Consider the following 24,196-nt stretch of genomic DNA (forward strand, 5'->3'; position numbering starts at 1 on the left):
TTACCTAAGTAACCTTCACGACTAAGGTTATTTTGTACAGGAATTATTTAGGAATACCACTTTCTATGAGAAAAAAATATACCAAGAGGGCAACCTAAATACAAAAACCTAGAGAAAGGTGTGCAAGATTTCGTAAAAAGAAAAAAAAAACACAAAAGACTCGCAGCAGTCATTAAAACCCCAAACGGAAACATTGAGCAACGGAAATACTACAAAATGCAAGAAAGAAACAAAGGTGCCCCTTTAAGGTTGACAGCTAGTATTTTGTCGCCAACAATGACCCTTAGGTTGCAATAATGTCGTAAACGATGAAAACCGAAAAAGTAGAAAACAAAAAATACCGAACCCAAAGGAAAATTCTAAACGGAAAGTCCTGAAGCATATGGGTAAATAAAAAACTCAAACACTTCTAACGGATTGATAACAACTGTCACATTTTGGTACAGGCATTTTCCTAACGTAGAAAATAGTGGATTAAACCATCTTGTATGACAGTCGCATTGAATTCCTTTATATTGATAACGATGTTTGAACAAAATAAACAGACAAAATAGGTAAAAATTTCAAAAATAGGGGTACAAAGTCAGCATTGTTTTATAACCTTAATCACTATGAAAACATGCAAATATGTCAACAAAGATAAACTAAAAGGCATAAAGACAATAAAGAAAGACAAGAATACAAAAAATAGTATAGCACAATAACACAGTGACGGGGATATAAAAGTTCCGAGTGAAATGGATATGGGCAAAAATGGAATAAACAGTGAAAGTAATAATTTATGAAGACAAATAAAACAATATTATATCACACGTTATTTAGACGATAAACAATGTTAGGATCTAGAATCTATACTTCAAGACCTTCGTGTATTATTTGTTAAGTTGAATCAGAATAATTAACAAGGTCTTGGTATCTTCCAATAATTTTATTTTAAAAGGACAAGACGTTCTTTGATTTACCCCTGGTTCATCAACTTTCTACTCAGACACTGGTAACGTTTTACAAAGTCTCAGTAGCTGCTGCAAGCTCCTGAATATCTAATATATTTAAACGATTTTTGTCAATCGTCATCAAATCTCTACTTTTCATCTATTTTAATTGTAAATATCAAGGCTTCAAGAAAAAAATCTACACTTATTAAGTTTCAATTCAATTAATGATATGTCTTTTCATCCTTTGCATATAGTAAAGGTGATTAAAACAGTGATGGAACCTCTATTTTAAATCGAACATTATGTTATTGGTGAAAGGAATAATGAAATGATATATGTTTAACTTTTATCTGTTATAACTACCTTTTAATGTATTTCGTCGTTGTATTTTCATATGGATTCCATTTTTACATAAAATTTAAGGTAAACATATATATTAAATATTCCTAAAATAGTAAAAATCAACATTAATAATACTCTCTTAATATACATAAATGTATGTTGCAAGTAGTATTTTTTATATGTACAGTCAAACCTGCTTGAAGGCCGTACGGTGACCTATAGTTGTTAATGTCTGTGTCATTTTGGTCTTTTGTGGATAGTTGTCTCATTGGCAATCATACCACATCTTCTTTTTTATATTAAGATACCACTTGCATTAACAAACAAAAAACTGTGTTTAAAGACCACCAATTTTAGATCCCCCTGTAGTATATTTCATATAAATTGAACCTATATTAAAAAGACCACATGTCTCAAGAGTTTTTGCTCTCCCTTAAGTGGTCTCTTAAAACAGGTTTGACTGTATTTCATTATTAAATCTAGTTCAAGGAAAATCTATATATTACAGTTACCTAAAATATTAAAGATCAACACCACGAAAATTGATTAACAAAACTTTTTATATACATAAATGTGTGTTGCATTAAGAACAAAAATAAAATTATGATATGGATGTTCTGTCAAGTAACAGCTGATATTATCTATGCACGTTGATCATTATATAAAGGTTTTATATATTACATTTTCTTCATTTCATTTGCCATGTTTGCATGTATATATCAACCAGAATAAATCAATTTTCGTAACATGTACAGGATGAAAGTGAAAAGTTAAGACATAGTGTGACGAATTAGTGAAAGGGATAACACGACATGTATCAGTATATATTGAGGGTAAGTAATTCGTATATTATAATTTATAAGTGCTTGCTTTTCCCAGACTTTTTTGTATCAGAAATGATTAATAGAGAGTTTTATTTCAAACTTATTTGACTGCAGTGTTAAATATGTTGGGACACAAGTGATTTTAATGTAATGATTGCAGATCACTGATTTAATGATCATGTAGTAGTTCGTCTTTAAAACATGGGTGGCTGCATAGTTTTAATCACTAGCGCTTAATTAATTTCAAAGAAGAGCTTTTCTGTATTTACATTCATCCGGAAAGCTCTAAGCAGAATATTTGAAAGCCAAGGATGTCTAGGTACTGAAACAGTTAATAGCTTAAATAACCAAACAGGTCGTAAAAGATATCTGAATCGGTCTAAGGTTAATTTTTTGTTGGGGTCCTTGTTGTTTTAGTACCACATTTTTTGACATTTTGTTCACGCATCATTATCAATATAATGGAAATTGATACGACTGTCGTACAAGTAAGAGGTTTAGCCTTTAAGACCAGGTTCGATACACAATTTTCTAAATTTGAAAATGCCTGTTCCAAGTCAGGAATATGACAGTTGTTGTCCATTCGTTTGATGTGTTATCATTTGATTAGGGACTCTCCGTTGTGAATTTTCCTCTGAGTTTTTGTGATTTTAATTTTTGCCTTCAAGAAATAAATGAAAGGGAGTTTAATGTCAAAGTTATTTGTCTGTAGTGCTAATATGTTAGGACACAGCTGATTCACTCTTTTATAAAGTTTATTATTTCCGGTCACAGATTTAATGATCCTTTTGTAATTCATATTTAACACATTGGTGGTTGTTTATGTAGCAACTTTAGTTTAAAAGTTGTACCATAAATAAAGGCAACAGTAGTATACCGTTGTTCGAAGCTCATAAATCTATGGACAAAAAACAAAATCGGGGTAACAAACTAAAACTGAGGGAAACGCATTAAATATTAGAGGAGAACAACGACACAACATTAAAATGTAACACATACAGCAACGGACTAAGCATTAGACAAAGTCCGATGAGAATAACCAATATAACATCAAAACCAAATACATGAATTTGGGATAGAAAAGTACCGTGACACGTCTTATAGTAATGTGAATTCACACTCAAATATAGGAGAAAACAAACGACACAACGTAAAAATATTAAACACACAGAAACGAACTATGATATAACAATGGCCATTTTCCTGACTTGGTACAGGACATTTTTTCAGAAAAAAAATGGTGGGTTGAACCTGGTTTTGTGGCATGCCAAACCTCGCACTTTGATGGCATTGTTAGGGTTTTCTGCTTGTGATAAGAACATCCTTATTATATAGAACAATTTATGCTATTGCAAACAGTAAATTTTATCAAATGAATATAAAAGATTTACATGATTAAACTGACGTCTTAACTAATTACAGAAAAGAAAACCCGAATACATAATACATTGAAGACCAACACAGAAAATAGACACACCTGACTCAGTCCAGGCCTGAACGCAAAAAGTCATAACAATGACGTCACATACGAAGTGGTGAAAAGGCACAATATTACGTTACGCAGACATTTGAATTTCTGAAACAACACCAAAATGACGTCATATTTGAAAAATTATATCTAAAAAATAAGATAGAAATAGGATTGACTTAAGATTATAATAGAACTAAATACTGATATTACATTAAAACACAATGCACATTGCAATACTAATTGATAGCAACTAACTATATAATATATATGTCCGGTTTGTTTTGAATCTAACTTTAAACATAAAAATCGTAGATTACGTTGAACAAAATCAAAATTAATGAATGAAGGCGGCGATTAATTTTCTTTACCATAACACATGAAATTAATAGAAAAGACGTCAACCAATTTGACAAAATCCGATGAAAATTACAAATATATCATCAAACTAAATACATAAATTTGGGATAGATAAGTACCGTAACACGTCTTATAGTAATGCGAATACACACTCAGCAAAACAGTCACAATCGGGAATAAGTCACGTTTGGTAATTAAAAGATTAGACGACGTAATGACAAACCACGATCTACCACGTGGTAAAAAATTTATTGAAAAAACATTGCATGTGATTTAAAACATTAATGAGTCGATGAAATTAGAATGCTCAACGAAATTTGGTAAGAGAATAAAGTATTGTTTAAAAAAATACATATTATATAACATGATACCTTTGCAATGATAGACAGCTAAAGAGGATGAATCAAGCAATAATTATGTCAGGTTCATGGAACCAATTTACATGGAGTTTTCATTGACGATCAATCATTTTTACCTCGAAAATAACAATTCCATGATATGCTTTTAGAAATATTTTTAATATATATGAGAAAGAAACTATACACTTGCTTATATTCTTTTTTTTTTAAACAAATTGTCCATGAATACATATAAAAAGTTACTTTTTGAAACAATTGAAGTCCATGGTTGATCAAATGAGTTCCTACCCCCAGCAATAGATTAACATAGCTGTATTTGGCAAAACTGTTTGAAGTTTGATTCTCAAAGATGTTCCACTTGCTTCAGGGTAGATTTTAGCAATGTATTACGAAAGCTTTTTACCATATACGTATATTCAAATATTTGGAGACCTAAATTTACCCACAGGCATAAATGACCATAGCTGTATGTTTTGGGGTTTTTGGTGCTATTCGACTTCGTATTGGATTTTGCATTCCCACTGTTTTTATTCTAGGGACACCAAGACTAATGTAGACGAAACGTGCGATGCGTCAACATGTTCAACTTTGTACTTATTTGGCCTTTTAAACATCTTTTGATTCGAGAGTCACTGATGAGTCTTTTGTAGAAGAAACGCGCGTCTGGCGTAAATATAATTTTTTTATCCTGGTATCTATGATGAGTTTATTGGCGAACCTTATTGCAAGCCTGGTATATTTGATGAGCGTTAACTACCATGCCATGAGATCGATGCCACTTCTAATGCATGTATATTCCTTAATGGTTTCAAAAACCCTGACGCCATCAATTTTGTGTTGACAAGAAATACATTGATACGTTGATTTTCTGTTTATAAAATGGGTTTTTCTACCTCATGCATATATTTCCATAGCCGTTTGCAGCACATTTTAAAATGTTTGGTTTTTAATTATCTTCAACTCTGTAGTATTTGGTTTCAACATCTAATGGGGTAATGGTTATACCAAACTTCATTGTTTCCGAGGTAATAAAGAAATTATTTATATTTTTTACCAGGTTTAAAGAGATTTAACAGTAAAATACACCTGGTTGTAACATGACTAATAATTTTCCTTCCTTTATTGCACATTTAAAAGATTACCCGTATTTCTAAAGACGTAAAAGATTTTAGTTTTCTGAACAATTTCTATTTATCCCCATTTATCTGTTTATAGATCTCAGATATTTAACAAATCAGACCAGACGAAGTTTATGCACAAAGGTTCCATGTTTCGATATATTTTCAATTATTTTTTACAATACAGTTCTTGTACACATGTCGTCAAAATGTAATTTATACTTTGTATTCGAAGTTAATTGGCCGTTTCAGAATCTAAAGCATCATGGGTAATTTCATTGTTCGTACCCCAAAGTGAAAATAACGTTACGTCATTGGTTGAATTTCCATTGTTGATAACGTTTTAAACCAATCAAAACACTTTGGTTGTACGCTTTTGAAAATATTACCCAGGATGCAATAGACTATGAAACGGCCAATTGTTAACGTACAACGAAATTAAAATAGTGGATAAAGCATTTCCTTACAAAAGATCAAGCATTTTCTGAATGAAAGAACACCGACATTAGTAAATTAGTGGAAGGTGACACATTTTGCCATACCTGTAGAGTCCCGCATACCACAAGGTTCCGTCCTATCACCCCCTACTTTTGCCTGTACCAAGTAAGGGCTATGCATATTGTTTTCAATTCATTTGATGAGTCTGAGCTTTTGATTTTGCTACTTGATGAGTGACTTTCCCATTAGAATTTTCCTTGAAGCTATTTTTTTTTTATATAAACGACATGCTTTTGGAGATTCAGTCAACCGTAGGACAGTTTGCTGATGACACTATTCATTGCTTGACAACATCAGTCTTATCAGATGCCGCACACCTAGTAAAGGGACAACAGCAAACTGGCTTAATGGGAATCGATATGGATCACGAATTTCCATACTTATAAATGTTGCGTACCCAAAACCCCAAGAAGAGAGGTCCATCTTAGTAAAATTTCACTTTACATGGCCGTAACCTTGAGCATATTACATAAACTAAATACCTTGGATTTACCATTTCATCATTAGTAAACACATATAAAGCACCATCTGCCCCAAAGCCCACAGAACTATCAGTTTTCTTAAAAGTAGATGGTATCCTCTCCAAAAGGCAACCAAGAAAAAGCCTACATAACCTTGTCAGGCCTACACACTTTTTATTATAGTTTTAATCTACACTATACAAAAGTTAATATAACTGATCGATTGTTAGTCGTTATATCTAGTGGCAAATAGTTTATGTATGTTCAGGACGAGAACAAATTAACAATAACTCGGCACAATGGGTAGCTCATGTAACAGAGTACACTGCACAAAGAAGGTATGGGAAATTTCGGCTGCCACTTAAAAATTAGGATAAATTTAGATGGAGACAGAATTTCCTAGCAAAATTCTACGCACAAAGAGTTGTTGCGAGAGTTCACAAAATGCCAAGATTTAACGTCCCCATTGTGACCAGTCGTGGATGCGTACTTGTACATTCCGCTTAGCCAACCGGACGCTCATCTTTTTTCAAGGATTATATTTAACGTCAGAGGAGTTTCAAAATTACAATTATTCATTTCCCCACCCTCCCGTGGTGGTTTAGGGGGGTAGGGGTAAATTGTTTTGAGATAAGATTAAATGTCAATGAGATAGCAGCTCAACAACAATCGGGCAAATCAAATTTATTGGGTTATAAAGAATTAAGTATAAATAATAATACAACTCCTTAGCAATTATGAGAAAAGAAACGCTACACTGTTTAAAATTTCTCTAATTTAGGTCCCAACAATAATATGTTTAAGCAAACCCAACATGTTATCAGAGTGTTATATAACACCACGGTAATTGCTGTTATACGTAATGTCTGTAAAAGTAATTGGTATCTATTTATCAGCGTCCTTGAATATTGAACTTAAAATATATATGTAATGATTTTCCCATACGTTTAGATTTTGTGAGGATATCCTTCACTGTGGTAATGATAATTACACAGACGAGCTTACAGAAGCTGAGATCTACATAAAGGTAGGATAAGTAGTACACACGAATCTTGTTTATAGGTTCTTGATTGCTCTCGAATTATTGAAATATCATAACTTTTTTATTGTATATTTTCATCTGCTCGAATACGTCACATCTGTAATACTTATTACTGGTATATTATTGAACAATATTAGGGATCTGACTATGAGATATCTATCGCCCAACTGGTACCCCTTAAACATGAACAGTCTTAGAGCGCAGGGAAACTATCGGTCATCTTCTAGTTAAGTTAATATCAATATTTACTTTACATGAATGTTTCATAAAATACGTTATTTTGATTAGCTAACAGCAATTTCGCGTCATTCTGTAATTAACCTGCATTCAGAAATTAAATGCAACATACATTTTGACAAGAGCTTCCGAAATAAAGGCCACATATAAATAGATGAAAAACTTGAAGGGAATCGGGTTTAATGATACTAGCAAAAAGGTAATAATAAGAATTTGAATTTGAATTGAATACTTCTTTTAGTAACGTTATAGGGTTTTAAAAGCGTTGACCGTGCGCACTTTTTTCAGAGGTCTTCAATTCTTAAATGAAAATGTCAAACACATGTATTATTTACAAGCATTAGCAATGCAACATTCCTGTAACAATTACGTATGAATTTATTTCAACCCTAATTCAGTCGATAAAAAGGTTAAGTTTTCCTTTTATGGACATTTGAAAATGTAAATAAACCAGACTAGTTTTTAGTAGACGCCAATGTTGAATTCATTATCCAAATAATCCGCTTAAAACATCCGAACATGCAGGTTATTGTCATTCCTTGCTGAGAAAAAATCAAAACATTTGTCAATCAAAATAAATTTCGTGTTCAATATTTATGTGACACACATATAAATATATGAACCTGTACAACCACGTGTTTCGTATCCAGAATTAAATTTGAAAAAAAATCCAAACTACGGGTAATATCTTATTGACATCAGATTTGTAAGATAGGCGTGTACTTCAAACATGAAAGGACGTTATGAGGCGAATAATTAGGAGGGATCCGCCATTTCTCTATTCTTTAACTAACTTCGAAATTCTTAGACCATTATTCTCTATCATTTATTTATTTTCACCCTTGTTTCCTTTTTGTTTATTTTTGACAAATTTTCTTCTTCTTTGTTTTATTTTGCACTTTTCCCCTATTATTCTCTATTCCACTCAGACCCCCCTTTAATTACAGATTGATTTAAAAAAAAAAATTCACGTAACATTTAATCACAAAAATAACTAACAAGAGGCTGTCACAACGACAGCAAACCGGATTTATTAACATTTATTTGTGTCCTGGCAATATCACAAGAACCATAACTGATGAACAGTGAAAGTGAAAATCGTAAATATCAAATTTGATCTGCATTTTGTCATCAGTATCAACATATTAAAAATTGAAAGAGCTAAGGTTGAATGGTGCATGAGTAAATGCAACAACATGAATGGAAACGCCATTTTTTTTATCTTTCAAGAATCATAACTCCTGAACGGTGAAAGTCAAAATCGACATTATTAAACTTGACCTCCATTTTGTCATCAGTAACAACATAATAAAATTTGAAAAGCTTTGGTTGAACAGTTCGTGAGTAAATACACGGACATGACTGGAAACGCCATTTTTCATTCTTTCAAGAACCATAACTCCTAAACGGTAAAAGTCAAAATCGTCATTCTTGAACTTGACCTCCATTTTGTCATCAGTAACAACATATTAAAATTTGGGAAGCTTTGATTGAACAGTTCATGCATAAATGCACGGACACGAATGGAAACGCCATTTTGCAATCTTTCAAGAACCATAACTCCTGAACGGTAAAAGTCAAAATCGACATTATTAAACTTGACCTCCATTTTGTCATCGGTAACAACATAATAATATTTGAAAAGCTTTGGTTGAACAGTTCATGAGTAAATGCACGGACATGACTGGAAACGCCATTTTTCATTCTTTCAAGAACCATAACTCCTGAACGGTAAAAGTCAAAATCGTCATTCTTGAACTTGACCTCCATTTTGTCATCAGTAACAACATATTAAAATTTGGGAAGCTTTGATTGAACAGTTCATGCGTAAATGCACGGACACAACTGGAAACGCCATTTTTCAATCTTTCAAGAACCATAACTCCTGAACGGTAAAAGTCAAAATCGTCATTCTTGAACTTGACCTCCATTTTTTCATCAGTAACAACATATTAAAATTTGGGAAGCTTTGGTTGAACAGTTTATGCGTAAATGCACGGACACAACTGGAAACGCCATTTTTCAATCTTTCAAGAACCATAACTCCTGAACGGTAAAAGTCAAAATCGTCATTCTTGAACTTGACCTTCATTTTGTTGTCAGTAACAACATATTAAAATTTGGGAAGCTTTGGTTGAACGGTTCATGAGTAAATGCACGGACAATATTTGTTTGTCGTCCGCCCGCCCGACCGACCGACCGACCGCCCGCCGTACATCCCCAAATCAATAACCGACATTTTTGTCACAAAAATCCGGTTAAAAATTAAGTGCACTGAGTTATCGAGCGACTCTTAATTGGGTTCTTTAAAACTCAAAGCAAATAGCAATACGTTGAATATTAATTAATTGAAAAATAATTGTTGTTGTACCCCCAAACTGATAATAAAACTGTTTTCAGAAACTGCCAAATCGGTCACACAAACCTTCGGACAGTACACGCAAAAGAATATGACGTTAAAATTTCACAAAGATCGGACACATTCAATTGTAATTATTATGACAATTATTGTGCTCGTGCACTTAATTTGATCAAAGAAATTAATAATACACGTATCCATTTTTAGAAAACATACGATAGATAGATGAAGGCTTATAAGTTAAGTACATACGTCATTTGTTTTATTTTTCAAGGACTTCAAGAAATCATTCATACAAGTGTATCTATTTTTAATTTTTTTTAGAAAACATAAGATTGCAAGGTGAAGGTCGAAAACTTAAGTACATAAGTTATTTCTTTTATTTAAAAAAAAAAAAGAAACGATGACTCATGTAATTTTTGTACACAAAGCCGGAAAGAATAAACCATCTGTTTCATTTTCACGAGAACCGAAAGGAATGACATCAGCAAATTATTTTAACTGTTAGAACGTTGGGCTTTAACAGGAAAACTTTAAAATACTTAAGAATTGAATGTTTCTTTTTGTAAATACTTGGGGTGCAAAACCATTGACCACACTACATTTTGTATGAAGAGCGGAAGCATTATTAAAATGTGCGCACGGTCAACTGTTTTTGCAACCCTTAAAAATTACTGAAAGTACCATTCAATACTTATCATTACTTTTTTTTAGCTATGATCTTGAAAATTCGATTTCTTTCAAGTTTTTCATTTTTTTTTTACCTGTGCAGGTTATTGTGGAAGCTCGTGTCATCTTGAAAGTTACATTTCATTTTGAAATAATAACATTAGTTGTATGTTTCATTATAATACGTGATTCTGATTGGCTACTCTGCAATCTCGCGTTATTCGTAAAGCAACTTCATTACACAATAAAATTTATCCTTTATGATGACACGAGGTCCCACAATAAAGTGAATAAAAACTTAATAAAAATCGTGTTTTCGTGATCCTAGCTAAAAAATGCAATTATAAGTATTGAATGCTTCTTTTAGTAACTTCATTGGGTTCTAAAAACGTTGACCGTGCGCACATTTTTAGAATGAAGCGCTTCCAAAATGTACTTCGGTCAACGCTTTTACACCCCCAATGAAGTTAGAAAAAGAAGCATTCAATTCTTAAATAATAACATTACATGCAAAACGTTCTTTTGATTTGCTAACAGCAATCTCGTGTCATTTGGAAATTAACCTTATTTTTAAAATAAAATGTAACATTCATTATGATACGAGCTTCCACAATAGATCACAATAAAGTGCTCAGGTAAAAAAAAAGAGTGACGTTCGTTTGACTTGTGCGGGATGTATAAGTTCACAGCCACGTCCAATCGGAATGGGGACGTTTATTCCAATGTCTTTTATAAGAGAGAATGAGAAAACAGAGAGATTCTACCAGTTTAAGAACCATGATAACAGCATCGCAATATATGTCCTGCTTAGGTTGCACGTTTTTTCAAAGCACGTCTGTCCCTATCCACCATAACTTCATATTCCAGTGACAGTTCAAATTTCCCGCCTTTTACCCCGATCTACACACTACCTTCCAGCAACTATATCTATTTATTCCCGACTTGAAAATGCGAGAAATATTTTTCTTTGCACAAACAGCATGTTAGATATTGTATAGAATTAAAGCTTTGCTTAAAGTAAAGCAGGGGCGGATCCAGCCATTTTAAAAAAAAGGGTGTCCAACGCAGAATAAAAAGGGATCCGCCACATTAAAGTGATGACAACCACTGACATCAAAATTAAGCATGCACTTACTAGGTAATTTTGGTCCAATCAGGAGCCTCCTTGGTGGTTGTCTTAGGTACATCTACATCTACATCGTTGAAATGCAAAGGGTCTAAGACCCATCACGCAAGTACTAATTAAGTCATTCAATATGGTGCTCATTAAAAACATATTTACATGTGATATTAAAATCAAATGTTTGTTGCGTGACTACTCTGTTAAATAAGATGTGAGGCTGTTCTTGAATGCCTCTGCATCTTCTATATTTAACAGTCTTATTGATAAGGTATTCCAGTCTTTGATGGTACGTGGAAAGAAGCTGTATTTAAAGGTGTTTGTTAAAATTTGAAGGATTCTAAATTTACTTTGGTGGTATTGCCGTGTTGTCCTGCCTTGTTGTTCTACATAATATGGAATATTTATGACTATTTTATTAATATGCAAAACTTTGTGAAACAAGCAAAGCCTTTTTATTTCCCGTCTAGTCTCTAATGATGGTAGTTTTAGCTTATTCAGTAGGTAATTTTTTAATTAAATGTTTTTTTTCTGTAAGAATTTGTTTTCAATGTCAGATATTTGGTAAGCAGTGCAAACTCTTTTCACTACATGTACAGAACTGTTTGAAGCTTGTCATCTTATTTAGACATGTTTCTGTTGTTGATCAAGAATACTTGAGATGTATTATTGTTCCCCCCCCCCCCCCCATTTTTTTGGGTTGCTGTCTGATTGATAAAAATCGTGCATCTCACGATGTCAATTTATTTCTGTTTGTACCTGAGCTTGTAAGTTTAAATGGTCCCAATACAATTCTAATCTAAAGTATTTTAAAATGGTCACTTGGACTTTTAAACATCTGACAATTAAACCATCACTGAAGAGGTGCGTCCGTTTGGTTTTGCAGGATGTATAAATATGCACTAAGTGTAGGGAGAGTTTAAACCTTTTCTACTAAATATCAAGGAAATCATGCAACATCTCTTGCAAGTGTACTCTTGATATGCCAAAAAATGAAGGTATAGAGAAAAATGCTACACGACCTCATATTTTCAAATAAATGCACATTATGAACTATAATGTCTATTTCTCGAAAACTGTAGAATTTAAATTTTAATATAATTAATGGTAAAAGTGATAAAGTTGAGGCGTAAAAGGAGTTACTGGTTAGTAAAAACGTCATATAATGTTCCCACTGCCTACGTTACTTTAAACTAAATCACAGAAACTTAGTTAGCTGCCAAAAGCAAAAAAGTAAGAAAGATAGCTGATAAAATGTTGAAATGTGACAACGCAATTACATATATTTAAAAAAAAGTTGTAAATATCAGTGTTGTTGAAAAGTGTGGTTATGTCCTTGAAAGAACCACAGCTGCATGTACATCAAATATTCCTCAGAGAATATTCAAGACAAGTTCGACTAAATATGTTATTTTAAATGATTTTATACTTTAAATTTCTTTTCACTTGATGGATTTTAAGTCTAATAATCTTAGCCCATACAATTTTCTAAGGCACATAGTCACTTGGTTATGCATGTTTACTTTCAGCTACGGTTGACATCTACACATTTTGGTATGACTCAGCTACGGTAGACATCTACACATTTTGATAAGACTGTCGAAACCAACAGCTGCAGGTATGTGCTAACTAGGGTATTTTATAATTAATATTTTTTTGTTAATCTCAATATTTTAAAATCTTTCAAAAGACAATTTCAAGAGTAAAACATATCTAGGGTAATTTATGCTTATTGCTCTATTTTGTATGTCACGTTTTAGTTATCATGTACTTGTATGGGAACACTCGTCTAGCTGTTTTATCGTTTACCACGATCTATCTCAAATATCGTCTGTTAAAATTCTTTCTTGTCATTTTAAAAACTTATAAATTTGAAACTACTAATTGTGTAAAGGTTTACTTTAAGATGGCGTGTTAGAAGTTACCAATACACATCAAAGAAGTGTTTAAATGAATCACTTCACAAACGACTCTTGTATCATATTTGATTATATGATTTCGCGTCAAATTATGTCACCAGACCAAATAGGATTAAATAATAAAGAGAATCATAATATGCAATATTTGAATATACAATTACAATTGACCTTTTTACTAAGGTAAATGACATATTGCAGTATAAAAGCACCCAGCTTTTTATGTTTCCTGTTATGTTCATATATCATTGACAATGCATACAGTCAACAGCATAAACGATCATTGAACTCGGATAATCTGTAGTGTGGATATATATATATAAGGGAATATACACAGATTTAAATATGTTTTAACTAACTGTAAGTAATGGGGTAAGTTAATACTCAAAATATTTTTTCCATACCGTGTAGTTTCATGACTGGAAAAAAATCCCATAATGTTGTAGATGTCACTAGGTCAAAAAATCAAAGGGCTATGTCAGAACTTTGGTTTCCAGATGATATCTTGTAAACCTTGTCCACCATGGATAAACTTAGTTGAAAATGCTTATTAGGAAAAGATAAGGACTTTGTTGATTTTTGGTTCAGTAGATCAATAATCATGCATAATAAATGAAATGAAAGTTTCGTATTAAGATCTTTACCAATCTTTGACAAGTAACGTGCATTGGGTCGAAACAGACCACAATTGATTTTCATGTAATTTGTTCTATTAAGGTCTCGGTTATTTCAGAAATTTATTATAGATTGAAATGTGAGCAAAATATTGTTTTCCATCATCTGACATTAATTGTCAACAAAATTAAAAGTCTTCATCACTAATACACAAACGGTTTCCTTTACAGCCAGTCCATTAAAAAAAACAATTTTAAGCTTCTGAAATTTTATATTAAACAAGATTTTCAGATTATATAGGCACTGCGGGTGTTTCTTTGTTAAAACGAGTGAATCAAACAAAATCTCTACGTGGTAAATTTGAAATTTAAAATCAGTCAGAGTAAACAGCCAGCCCTCTCACGTGTTCTGTTTATAATATATGCAGTTGATAGTATAATTGGATTCAGTCATGGGATACTTTTAGAATATAGATGATATCTAAATAATGTTCCCAAGTGCAGCGTGTTCTAAAATGAATTATGTAATACGTTCCGGGCACTTAAGTATATATTTAATAATTATGAAAACCTTATATGGACAGCTGTACTTGGCATGTTGTCACCTTAACCTGGTACAGATTTCAGACACATTTTTTAAGTTCATGGTGGGAAAATTAGTGCTTTAAATATAAGAAGATCGTAAATACAAAATTACAATTGAAATGTAAAAGCTAATTTATGAGTGCATTGTGTGTGTGATATCTCCGGATGATTTTAATGTATCTGTGATACTGAAGAATTTATAACCTATTTTGCAATCACAAGTATAACAGATAAGTTATATAATTCAATTGGCACACAAGTATTTGAAAAATACCTTTATTTATAATGGGTGTTTAAAAATAATCAAAATGTATGTGATAGGTGGGCTGATAAGATTATCAATTATTACAAAATAAGCATAGTCATGAAAGCTAATGTCATTTTTTAAACCATGTTTTATTTTTTCCTTTTACTAGAGTTTTTACTTTCACTCGACCAAGTATGTAAATAGATGCCGTGATCAAAATTAATATACGTAGTTTGTGCATACAAATATGGAAGAAAAAGAGAAGAACTATAACGAGGACTTAGATGATGAGGATCTAATCCCGACACCCCCAGACGGGGGGTGGGGATGGATGGTAACATTTGCATCGCTAGTTTGTAGCTTTATTGTCGATGGAATTGGTTACACCTTTGGTGTTCTGCTGCCAGTATTTGCCGAACATTTTGAGGAATCGAAAGGAAAAGTTTCTTTAGTTGGTTCTCTATTGTTTGGTGTATATTTGTGTTCAGGTAAATATTATTGTACATGTACTAAAACGTTAATCAAAAGAACAAAAAATCAAATCAAAAGGAGTTGTTTCAATAAAAAAACGAAAATGTGGTATGATTACCAATTAGACAGATCTCTGTCAGAGAACAACTGACTTAGAGGTTAACAAATATAGGTCATTGTACAGCCTTCAACAATGAGCAAAACTTATATCACATAGTAAACTATAAAAAGGTCCCGAAATGACAAATTTAAAACAATTCAAACGAGTAAATATATGTTGAATGCAATAAACGAACAAACAAATTGTCAGTGTGAATTATTATACACGCTATTTCATTTCAATTGTTCGAAATACGATTTTTGGTTCGATTATATTAATTTTAGCATCTTTATATTTACGCATACTAAATGACAATGCACTCTGATTTAACAACCTTGACCTGTGCAGGTAGGACTCTATTTAATGTTTGATAAAACGTTACTATACTAGGACACATACTTTTGCAAGGAGTCACGTACTAATCTGTATGGTTCACAGACCTTTAAAGATCTTTAAAATGCGTACTAAGTACAAACGTCTACAGAAATAAACGATGAGAAAATGTTAATAACATAAAAATAGATAGTCATGAGCATGGAAGTACTATATTGACTTACATAGTACTTCCATGTCACGAGAAAATATAAACTACTAGTACTTGAATTAATAGAGTCGATTTTCTTTATGAAAATATTTAATGTTTTCTAATCTTATTTGCAAATTTCACTCAGATGGGTAAAGAAAAAAAGACATAGTAGTATGACAAAGTATTGTCACAACAGTCCAGAATTACAAGTTTAAACATAAAAAAATACAGTTATGATAACGTTACTTTTGATAGATATAGACTTCATTTTCGCAACTCTCAATCAAAAGAATAGATCGAATTATAAAAGTGCAAATGCTATATAGTACTTTTTTTTAAGCAATAATTTATTTTGCTCATTATTTTTGCTAAAACGGAATATCATACAAATAGAAAATATTGTTATGTTTGTAGGTCCCATAGCCAGTGGTCTTGTGAATAAATTTGGTTGTCGTCCGGTCACAATTGCAGGAAGTATAATAGCCTCAGTTGGGTTTTTATTAGGATCCTTCGCTCCTAACCTAAACATACTTATATTAACATATGGAGTTCTTGGAGGTAACATTTCTAACACACATCGTTTAACAAAATTACAAGACACAATTTCTTTCACAATTTTATAAAAATAATGAGATATGATATGATTTCTAATGAAACAAATATTCACCAAAGTTCAAGTAAAGTAGATGTTAGCAATTATATGCAAACATACGATCTTTAACAATGAGAAAAACTCATACTGTATAGTCTGTTTGTTTGATAATTGCATAGAATTTCAGAAAGATGTAATAAGGATTCCTTATAAAATAAAAACCTCCAGTGAGCTAAATAATATGCATACTTTGGCAAAACTTGATCATTCTACCCTTTTTTAACACTTATTATTATTTTTTTTTTAAATATATTGGCTTTTAAACATAGTTTAAAAAATCTGGTATTAAAAGTTCCACTATATCTGTTAAAAAGCATAGACAAAGACATCAACCTAATAGTTTTTACACGTATATGACAATTAGAAAACATTAATGTCTTGATTAGCTTTTGACAATATGCATATATTTGCAACAATTAAAGAAATCAGATACTAGTATCATAATTATATGTAAAAAAGTAATATATGGATCAGCTCGTTTTGTCGTTGTCAAATCGGAACTGTGTTTGAAACTCATTTCAAGATTTTGACGAAAGTACGGTCGCCAAAAGACAAATAAAGGGCAAATTATAATGCACACACAGTCAAGTAAATGGATAGCACAATCTTCAAGAATAAATGGATGGCATAATCTTGAAATTTTAAGTAGTCTAGAAACTATGAAATAGTTCATTTGATACATATATATATCTATATAAAAGAAAAGGATAATTACCATGATTACATTTATTTTGAAATTAGGGAGCTACCATTTGATTTTTATGGGGGGGCTAGGATGAAAAATGTTGTCCTGCATTTTTTTTAGTTGTAATCTCTGTCCTGCATTTTTATTTTTCACTCTGTTCGGTCCTGCCTTTTTTTTTTAGTTTATCCTGACTTTTTTTACCTAAATTGTCGTCCTGACTTCTTTTTTTTGCAAGTGTCTCATCCTGCCTTTTTTTTTTTACTCAAAACTCCTGTCCTGCCTATTTTTTTCAAATTTCATCCGAGCCCCCCCCCCCCCCCCCCCCCCATAAAAATCAAATGGTAGCTCCCTTAGCTGTCCTGATTTGAAAAAAGCCAGTGGATAAGTACAAATGTATGGGTCTCACATTCACGGTTGAGCCAGATTGTTTGTACGTTTCAAAACACAAGTGAACAAGCTTTAGCGATCAAATTCAGAAGTAACGTCGCCTGCTTTCTTTTTGCTTAAAACTTACAAAATGCATTAGAATTTTATATTTAGACAAAATAAATCTATATAGCATTACGTTTTTCAATATTTTAATTATTAAAGCAAAGTTTAAAAAAAATGAAAATCTTTCATTCAACCACTACACAGATTTAAATTTCACTTACAGTGTATCGATAGTTGCTTTCGTTTCAAAATGGTTATCGATTTACTTACGATATGAAAGTTTGTAACAGCACGAGGCATACATTTTAGCAAATTATACAAAACGGATTGTGCAAAAAAAATGAAAACCTTCTGTAAACTAATGTAGTATACATGTATATGTAAAATTGTAATTCTGTGCACGTATTATTTATGTTTTACAGGTCTTGGTTTTGGTTTGATCTACTTGCCATCTATTGTAACAGTCGGTTTTTATTTCGAGAAGAGACGTGCGCTTGCTACGGGAATCGCAATGTGTGGTTCCGGAATTGGGACATTTGTATTCTCACCGTTAAATGACTATTTGTTGGGGCTGTATGGTTGGAGAAACTTACTTTTTATCCACTCTGGAATCATTTTAAACGGTGTTGTGTGTGGAATGTTAATGCGACCACTGAAAGTAAAACCCAGAAAGCGAAGTAAGAACGATACACTAAATAATCATGCAAAACAAATGTCTGAGGAAAATCGTCAAAGGACAGAATCGGATCCAGATGTTTATGAAAGAAAAATAATGACAGATTTGCTAAGCAAAGACCCATCTATAAGGGAAATTACTAACGACAGAGGGTCTTTACCGGAAGTTCATTTTGTAAGCACTAAAAGTAATGAAAGCAATTCAAATATGAAAGAGACATACCAGCCTTTGATAATAAAAGAAATTATTCCTAGGACAACCCGAAGTAGAGCTGATTCGCAACCCTCAGTGATGCAACACAGAATAGACTTTGCAAGACCAATGTACAAGAAAGATATTTTCTACAGTGGAAGTATAGATAGAATACCACAATTTAGATCTCAACCTAATGTCCATAGTTATGTAGCCAGTATAACATCTATTCCGGGAATAGACGAACCAGAGAGATCTTCACTTTGGGACAAATGTACATGCCTGCCCAAAACTGTGACTGATATTCTCAAGGAAATGTTAGACTTTTCATTAATGTTGAAATTCTCGTTTTTCATGTTGTTTATAGGAAACGTTTTTGCGTGTACTGGATATTTTATTCCATTTAGTTACATAGTGGACAGGGCTGTACAACTGGGTATTTCTAGTTCTAATGCTGCTTTCCTGCTCTCAATAATGGGTAATAATTATTTTTAATTATTCTATTAGAAAACCAAGTTGGCTTTAAAGAATAATTTCGCCCAAAACCTGCAAATGATTAAGATTAAAATGATAAGTCTTTTTTTCTTAACATTCACAGAAATACTAAGCATAATTGCACATCGAAAAGTCTAGAGCAAAAATCTGTTTACACAATAATCATGATAATCAAACCACGAAGATCATTCAAATTGAGGCTAAAACACACACAAAAATAGCTATGGGTATCCCATGACATACTTGAAAGAAGCAGTGTTCGGGTGCTTCGACAGGGTGAACGTCTCCTGCTATGTGTGTCTGAACCGCAATGAGCCATTCCAGTTAATTTCTGACAGTTGGGATGGATGGGGAGATTTGTTTTCATACCTATCAGAAAAAAACATCATAAAAACTACCTATCAGATCTATAAATTAAGACCTATCAGATGTAGAGTTTCTGTTCATATTGGGTGGATGGGCTTTCATGGAAAAAAATGACCTATCAGAATTTTTTACTGCAAGGATTGTACCTATCAGAATTTTAAATACAATACCAGATAATGCATGATACGAAACTGTCTACACTTCAAAGCACCCCTAAGATCTGAAATAGGTATTTTTGTAACCCCTAAGATGTAATTGTTTTTAATTATTTACTGCTGCAAGACCCTTTTGCGTATAAGTGTACGTGTCAGATGAAAAAAATAAAAATTACACCCCTAAGATGTATAAATTTTACACACCTCAGAAAGGACCATCCATCCCCCTTTAGCAGATATTAACTGGAATGGCCCAATGCTAATCCACACTCATGCGGGAAAGAAAAATTAACACTGAAAATGGAGCGCTTAAACTGGTGTTCCCTGTGAGCAGTTCTACCGGTTTCGTGATATAACGTGTTGACAACAGTTTAATAAATAGGAATATTAACAAAGAAAAATGATTATAACGTATATATATAAAAGAAGATGTGGTATGATTGTCAATGAGAAAACTCTACACAAGAGACCAAATGACACAGAAATAAAGAACAATAGGTTTTATCGTTCGGCCTTCAACAATGAGCAAAGCTCATACCACATAGTCATCTATAAAAGGCCTTGGAATGACAAATGTAAAACAATTCAAACGAGAAAACTAAAGGTATAATTTATGTACAAAAAACTCAACAGATGGATACACATAGAAATACATCTAACAAAAACACAGAGTGGACGCGGCCGGGTACTTGTATATCCAAACAACAAAAAGATACTAAGTACTGATCTGAGAGTACTTGCATATGTTTATTTATATTGTTCCATAGATGTTTTTCAGCTAAAATGCTGAAGTTGATTATGAATTATAGAAATGGATAAAGAGATTAACAATTGAGTATCCATTTTCTAAATTATCTTTCATACAGGAATCACCAACACCATAGGAAGGGTCCTGAGTGGATTTCTCGCTGATCTCAGTTTTGTCAATCCATTAATTCTGAACAATGCAATGCTAGTACTAAGCGCTGTCGTCTTGTTTATGGAGCCACTTTGTACAACCTATGCAATGCTGGTTGGATTTTCTGTCATATATGGTTTATGTATAGGTAAGTTAACATCAATAGCATTTATTTTGATAATGTCGACCGATTAGTGTATGGAAACACGAGGTGGTCAATATTACCGACATATTAAGGACGAACACAAATTTTACAATAACAAGCTTGCCTATATAAGAGTTGAAGAAGTGAATGGGGAATTTTAATGGTCAGTGGAAATTTATCTTTGAATATAGCGTGTGCCATTTTATCCACGTAAATCTCGATGCGTACTTCAATCCCTTCTAAAAATCAAATCTGACATGAACTGCCAGTAACCGAAAGCAGTCCTGCGTCGCCTTTAGAATTGTTTTTGAAAGAACTGTCCCTAACTGTATTTATACATCTTACAATTTCTGAGAGAATCTATTTTTCGAATGAGTGTTCCAACATATCCAATGCTTAATGTAATACAGCTGTTTTCAACAACAATGATGTTTTGTTTCCATTGTTTTAGATTTAAGAATGTCGAACATACAGAGCATAACAACACTAATAATATTTAATTGTTTACTTTGTTTTGGATTGGTACATTTCGGACAAACCGGGCTAAATAATGATAATAATATGTTGTTGACATTTTTTTTTTTAGATCAGTACATGTCAAATCACATCTACAATTAGAGCATACAGTCATTCTAATGAAAGTTAATGGTTTTCATTGAAATTGTTTCACAATTTAAAAAGAAAATGGACCCATAAGTGGTTTCAAATGTTCTTCTAGAGTTTGGTGCGCTGTCGTTATACAATGTTTCCAATAAGTTGCTTACCAATTTTGAAAGAGGATAAGTAAGAGAAAAAAAAACATTCCAAGATATACAGATACATAACCATATATATGTGTGTAAACTAACACCTTTATAGTCAGCCGATCACTGTGTTTATCTTATTATCTTCTTTTAACATACTTCAACGGTTGACTGAGGTATAACATTTTGGCCAACATAACTTCTCTGTCCGCCATAAGACACCTGCTTTAGGAGACAACGCGACGACTGATGTTTAGAGAGTCGTCTCGTCAGGTGCTCGTTTCGCACTTCAATTATATTTGTATAGACCAATAAATTATTTCAGTATAGTTAGGTGTTCTTGTTACAATTTTTCTAAAGGTTTCCCGCATTTTCACCTGAATTCATCGCCGCCATGTTAAAGATTCTTCGATTGTTATAAAACATACCTAATATACCCTGCATAATTTTATCTAGGGTTTGGAATCACATCGTTTGAACGATAACCAAAACTTATTCCCTGCATTGACTGATTGAATTATCTTCCTTCGTTGGTATGTCGTTTTCGTGACTTTGGAATGTCCGTTTGTTTACAAAAATTAGGTCGACCGAAAAAGTTTATCTTTGTATTTGCAGCTGCATATATTTCCCTGACTTCTCCTATAATATGTGATCTCCTTGGAATTGGTAAACTGTCGAATGGTTTTGGTCTACTCATATTAGCAAGAGGTGTGTCAGGCATATACGGTCCGCCTTTAGCAGGTAAGTTAGAAGGCAAAATACAATTCGTTTATCATATGGTTAAAATTTCATCTACAAAATTCCATTGTATTTTCAAATTTGTTTAATTTGACTATATATTTTAACGAACAATTTGCTGCAATGATCAAGTGGTTGAAACAACAAATTTTCCCTTTAAATTTCAAACATCTATGTAAAATAGTTGAAATATAAATATTTATACAATTCCGTTTAGCCATTTATTTCACGTTTTGTATCTGTGCAATTAAAATACATGTTTAATCAGACTATGACAGTGTTTGCATAATTTAAGACTAGAATATCAAATATTGTTTTCAGTTTTAAGGCATCAGTGATCATTCCAATGATCTATAATTGCTTATGTCACGTACTTTGTATTCTGATGGATTTTTGTCTCAGTGAATGTGGGCATACCACATCCCAGTACATGTATAAATTATTAATTTTTGAAAGTTAACATGTAGTCTTGTTTTGCAGGTGCAGTTTTCCAAGCAACAAATAACTATGATGCTTCATTTTACCTTGGGGGAGGAATGTACTTATTGAGTGCAGTCTGTCACATGGTGTTACATTTTCCATGCATTAAAAAGGACGTACAAAGGAAAGAATTGAACATAGCATGAGCATAGCACACTGGATAAATGATATTCTTTATTTGCACAAAGGAGAATTTAGAACTCTAGTCTTACATCGTAAATCACATTTGTTAGGTCACGTGATGTGTTTATAGAATCACGTGACTAACATACATTTGCTCAATATCGTTATATAGTTATCCTGCGAGAAAGAAATCCGAGGTCTAAACGTTTAAGTTATGCTTCTTTGGCTTAAGCCATTGAACGACGGACTACTATATATTATCTGTTTTGATTTCTACCTTTTTTACTGAAGTATAATATATTATGCATAATTATGATAGAATATAAACATATTTGGTTTTTCGTTGAAGTTGTGTCACATTTAGTCATGTTGGGACCGTTTATACATGACTTTACGGCATGGGTTTGCTCACTGTTGAATGTCAGTTGGTGACCTTTAGTTGTGTAAATCAAGGCCATTTCGGGTGTTCGATAGTTTTGTCTCATTGGCAATCATGCAAAATCTTATCTAATATTGTATAATGTAATTCATATTGAATGTTATAATTCTATGGATTAATATGGTAGCATAATATAAATGTCATTTTTATCAACTTAAATCAATCTATTTACATACAAGCGTAAAAGTATTAAAAACAATACAATGAACCCCGAAAATGTACAGTCAAGTTATGTATGCATCATTCGTTATGCGACTAAAAAATCATTCACAATTGTAGATGTAAAGACAGAAAAAAAGCTAATGTGCCTCAACAATAAGAAATAAAATGAATGTACACAGTGAGATATATCTTTTTCTCTTTCTCATCATATCAGCTGATGGTGGGTTTGTGTAACCTATAAATCATGAACATAGAGAACCTATCAAGGGCCAATAACAAAGAATGAGCCAGAGAAAGACAGACAAAGAAGAAAAATAAACATACAAATAGTTATCAAAGATACCAGGATTATAATTTAGAACGCCATACGCGCGTTTCGTCTTCATAAGACTCATCAGTGACGCTCATATCAAAATATTTATAAAGCCAAACAAGTACAAAATTGAAGAGCATTGAGGATCCAAATTCCAAAAAGTTGTGCCAAATACGGCTAAGGTAATCTATGCCTGGGATAAGAAAATCCTTAGTTTTTCGAAAAATTCAAAGTTTTGTAACAGGAATTTT

The 24,196-nt window shown here is 32.4% G+C and overlaps 1 protein-coding gene across 7 annotated transcripts; it reads left to right on the plus strand.

Moving 5' to 3' along the window:
• Positions 1-1,784: 1,784 nt before the first annotated feature.
• LOC139524120 (monocarboxylate transporter 5-like) lies at positions 1,785-23,372 on the plus strand. 7 transcript variants are annotated; one of them, XM_071318700.1, is made up of 8 exons: positions 1,785-2,110; positions 13,358-13,410; positions 15,324-15,642; positions 16,666-16,809; positions 18,443-19,366; positions 20,771-20,950; positions 22,306-22,431; positions 22,909-23,372. In XM_071318700.1, the coding sequence occupies exons 3-8, from the start codon at positions 15,402-15,404 to the stop codon at positions 23,052-23,054; spliced, it is 1,761 nt and encodes a 586-aa protein (XP_071174801.1). In that variant the 5' UTR covers positions 1,785-2,110; positions 13,358-13,410; positions 15,324-15,401; the 3' UTR covers positions 23,055-23,372. The 7 variants fall into 7 exon arrangements, with proteins under 7 accessions (XP_071174801.1, XP_071174800.1, XP_071174797.1 ...); XM_071318699.1 differs by lacking the exon at positions 1,785-2,110 and adding an exon at positions 7,316-7,392; XM_071318696.1 differs by lacking the exon at positions 1,785-2,110 and adding an exon at positions 7,341-7,392 and having other exon boundaries at positions 13,322-13,410.
• Positions 23,373-24,196: the final 824 nt, after the last annotated feature.

Source organism: Mytilus edulis, chromosome 5 (assembly GCF_963676685.1).
Source record: "Mytilus edulis chromosome 5, xbMytEdul2.2, whole genome shotgun sequence".
NCBI lineage: Eukaryota > Metazoa > Mollusca > Bivalvia > Mytilida > Mytilidae > Mytilus > Mytilus edulis.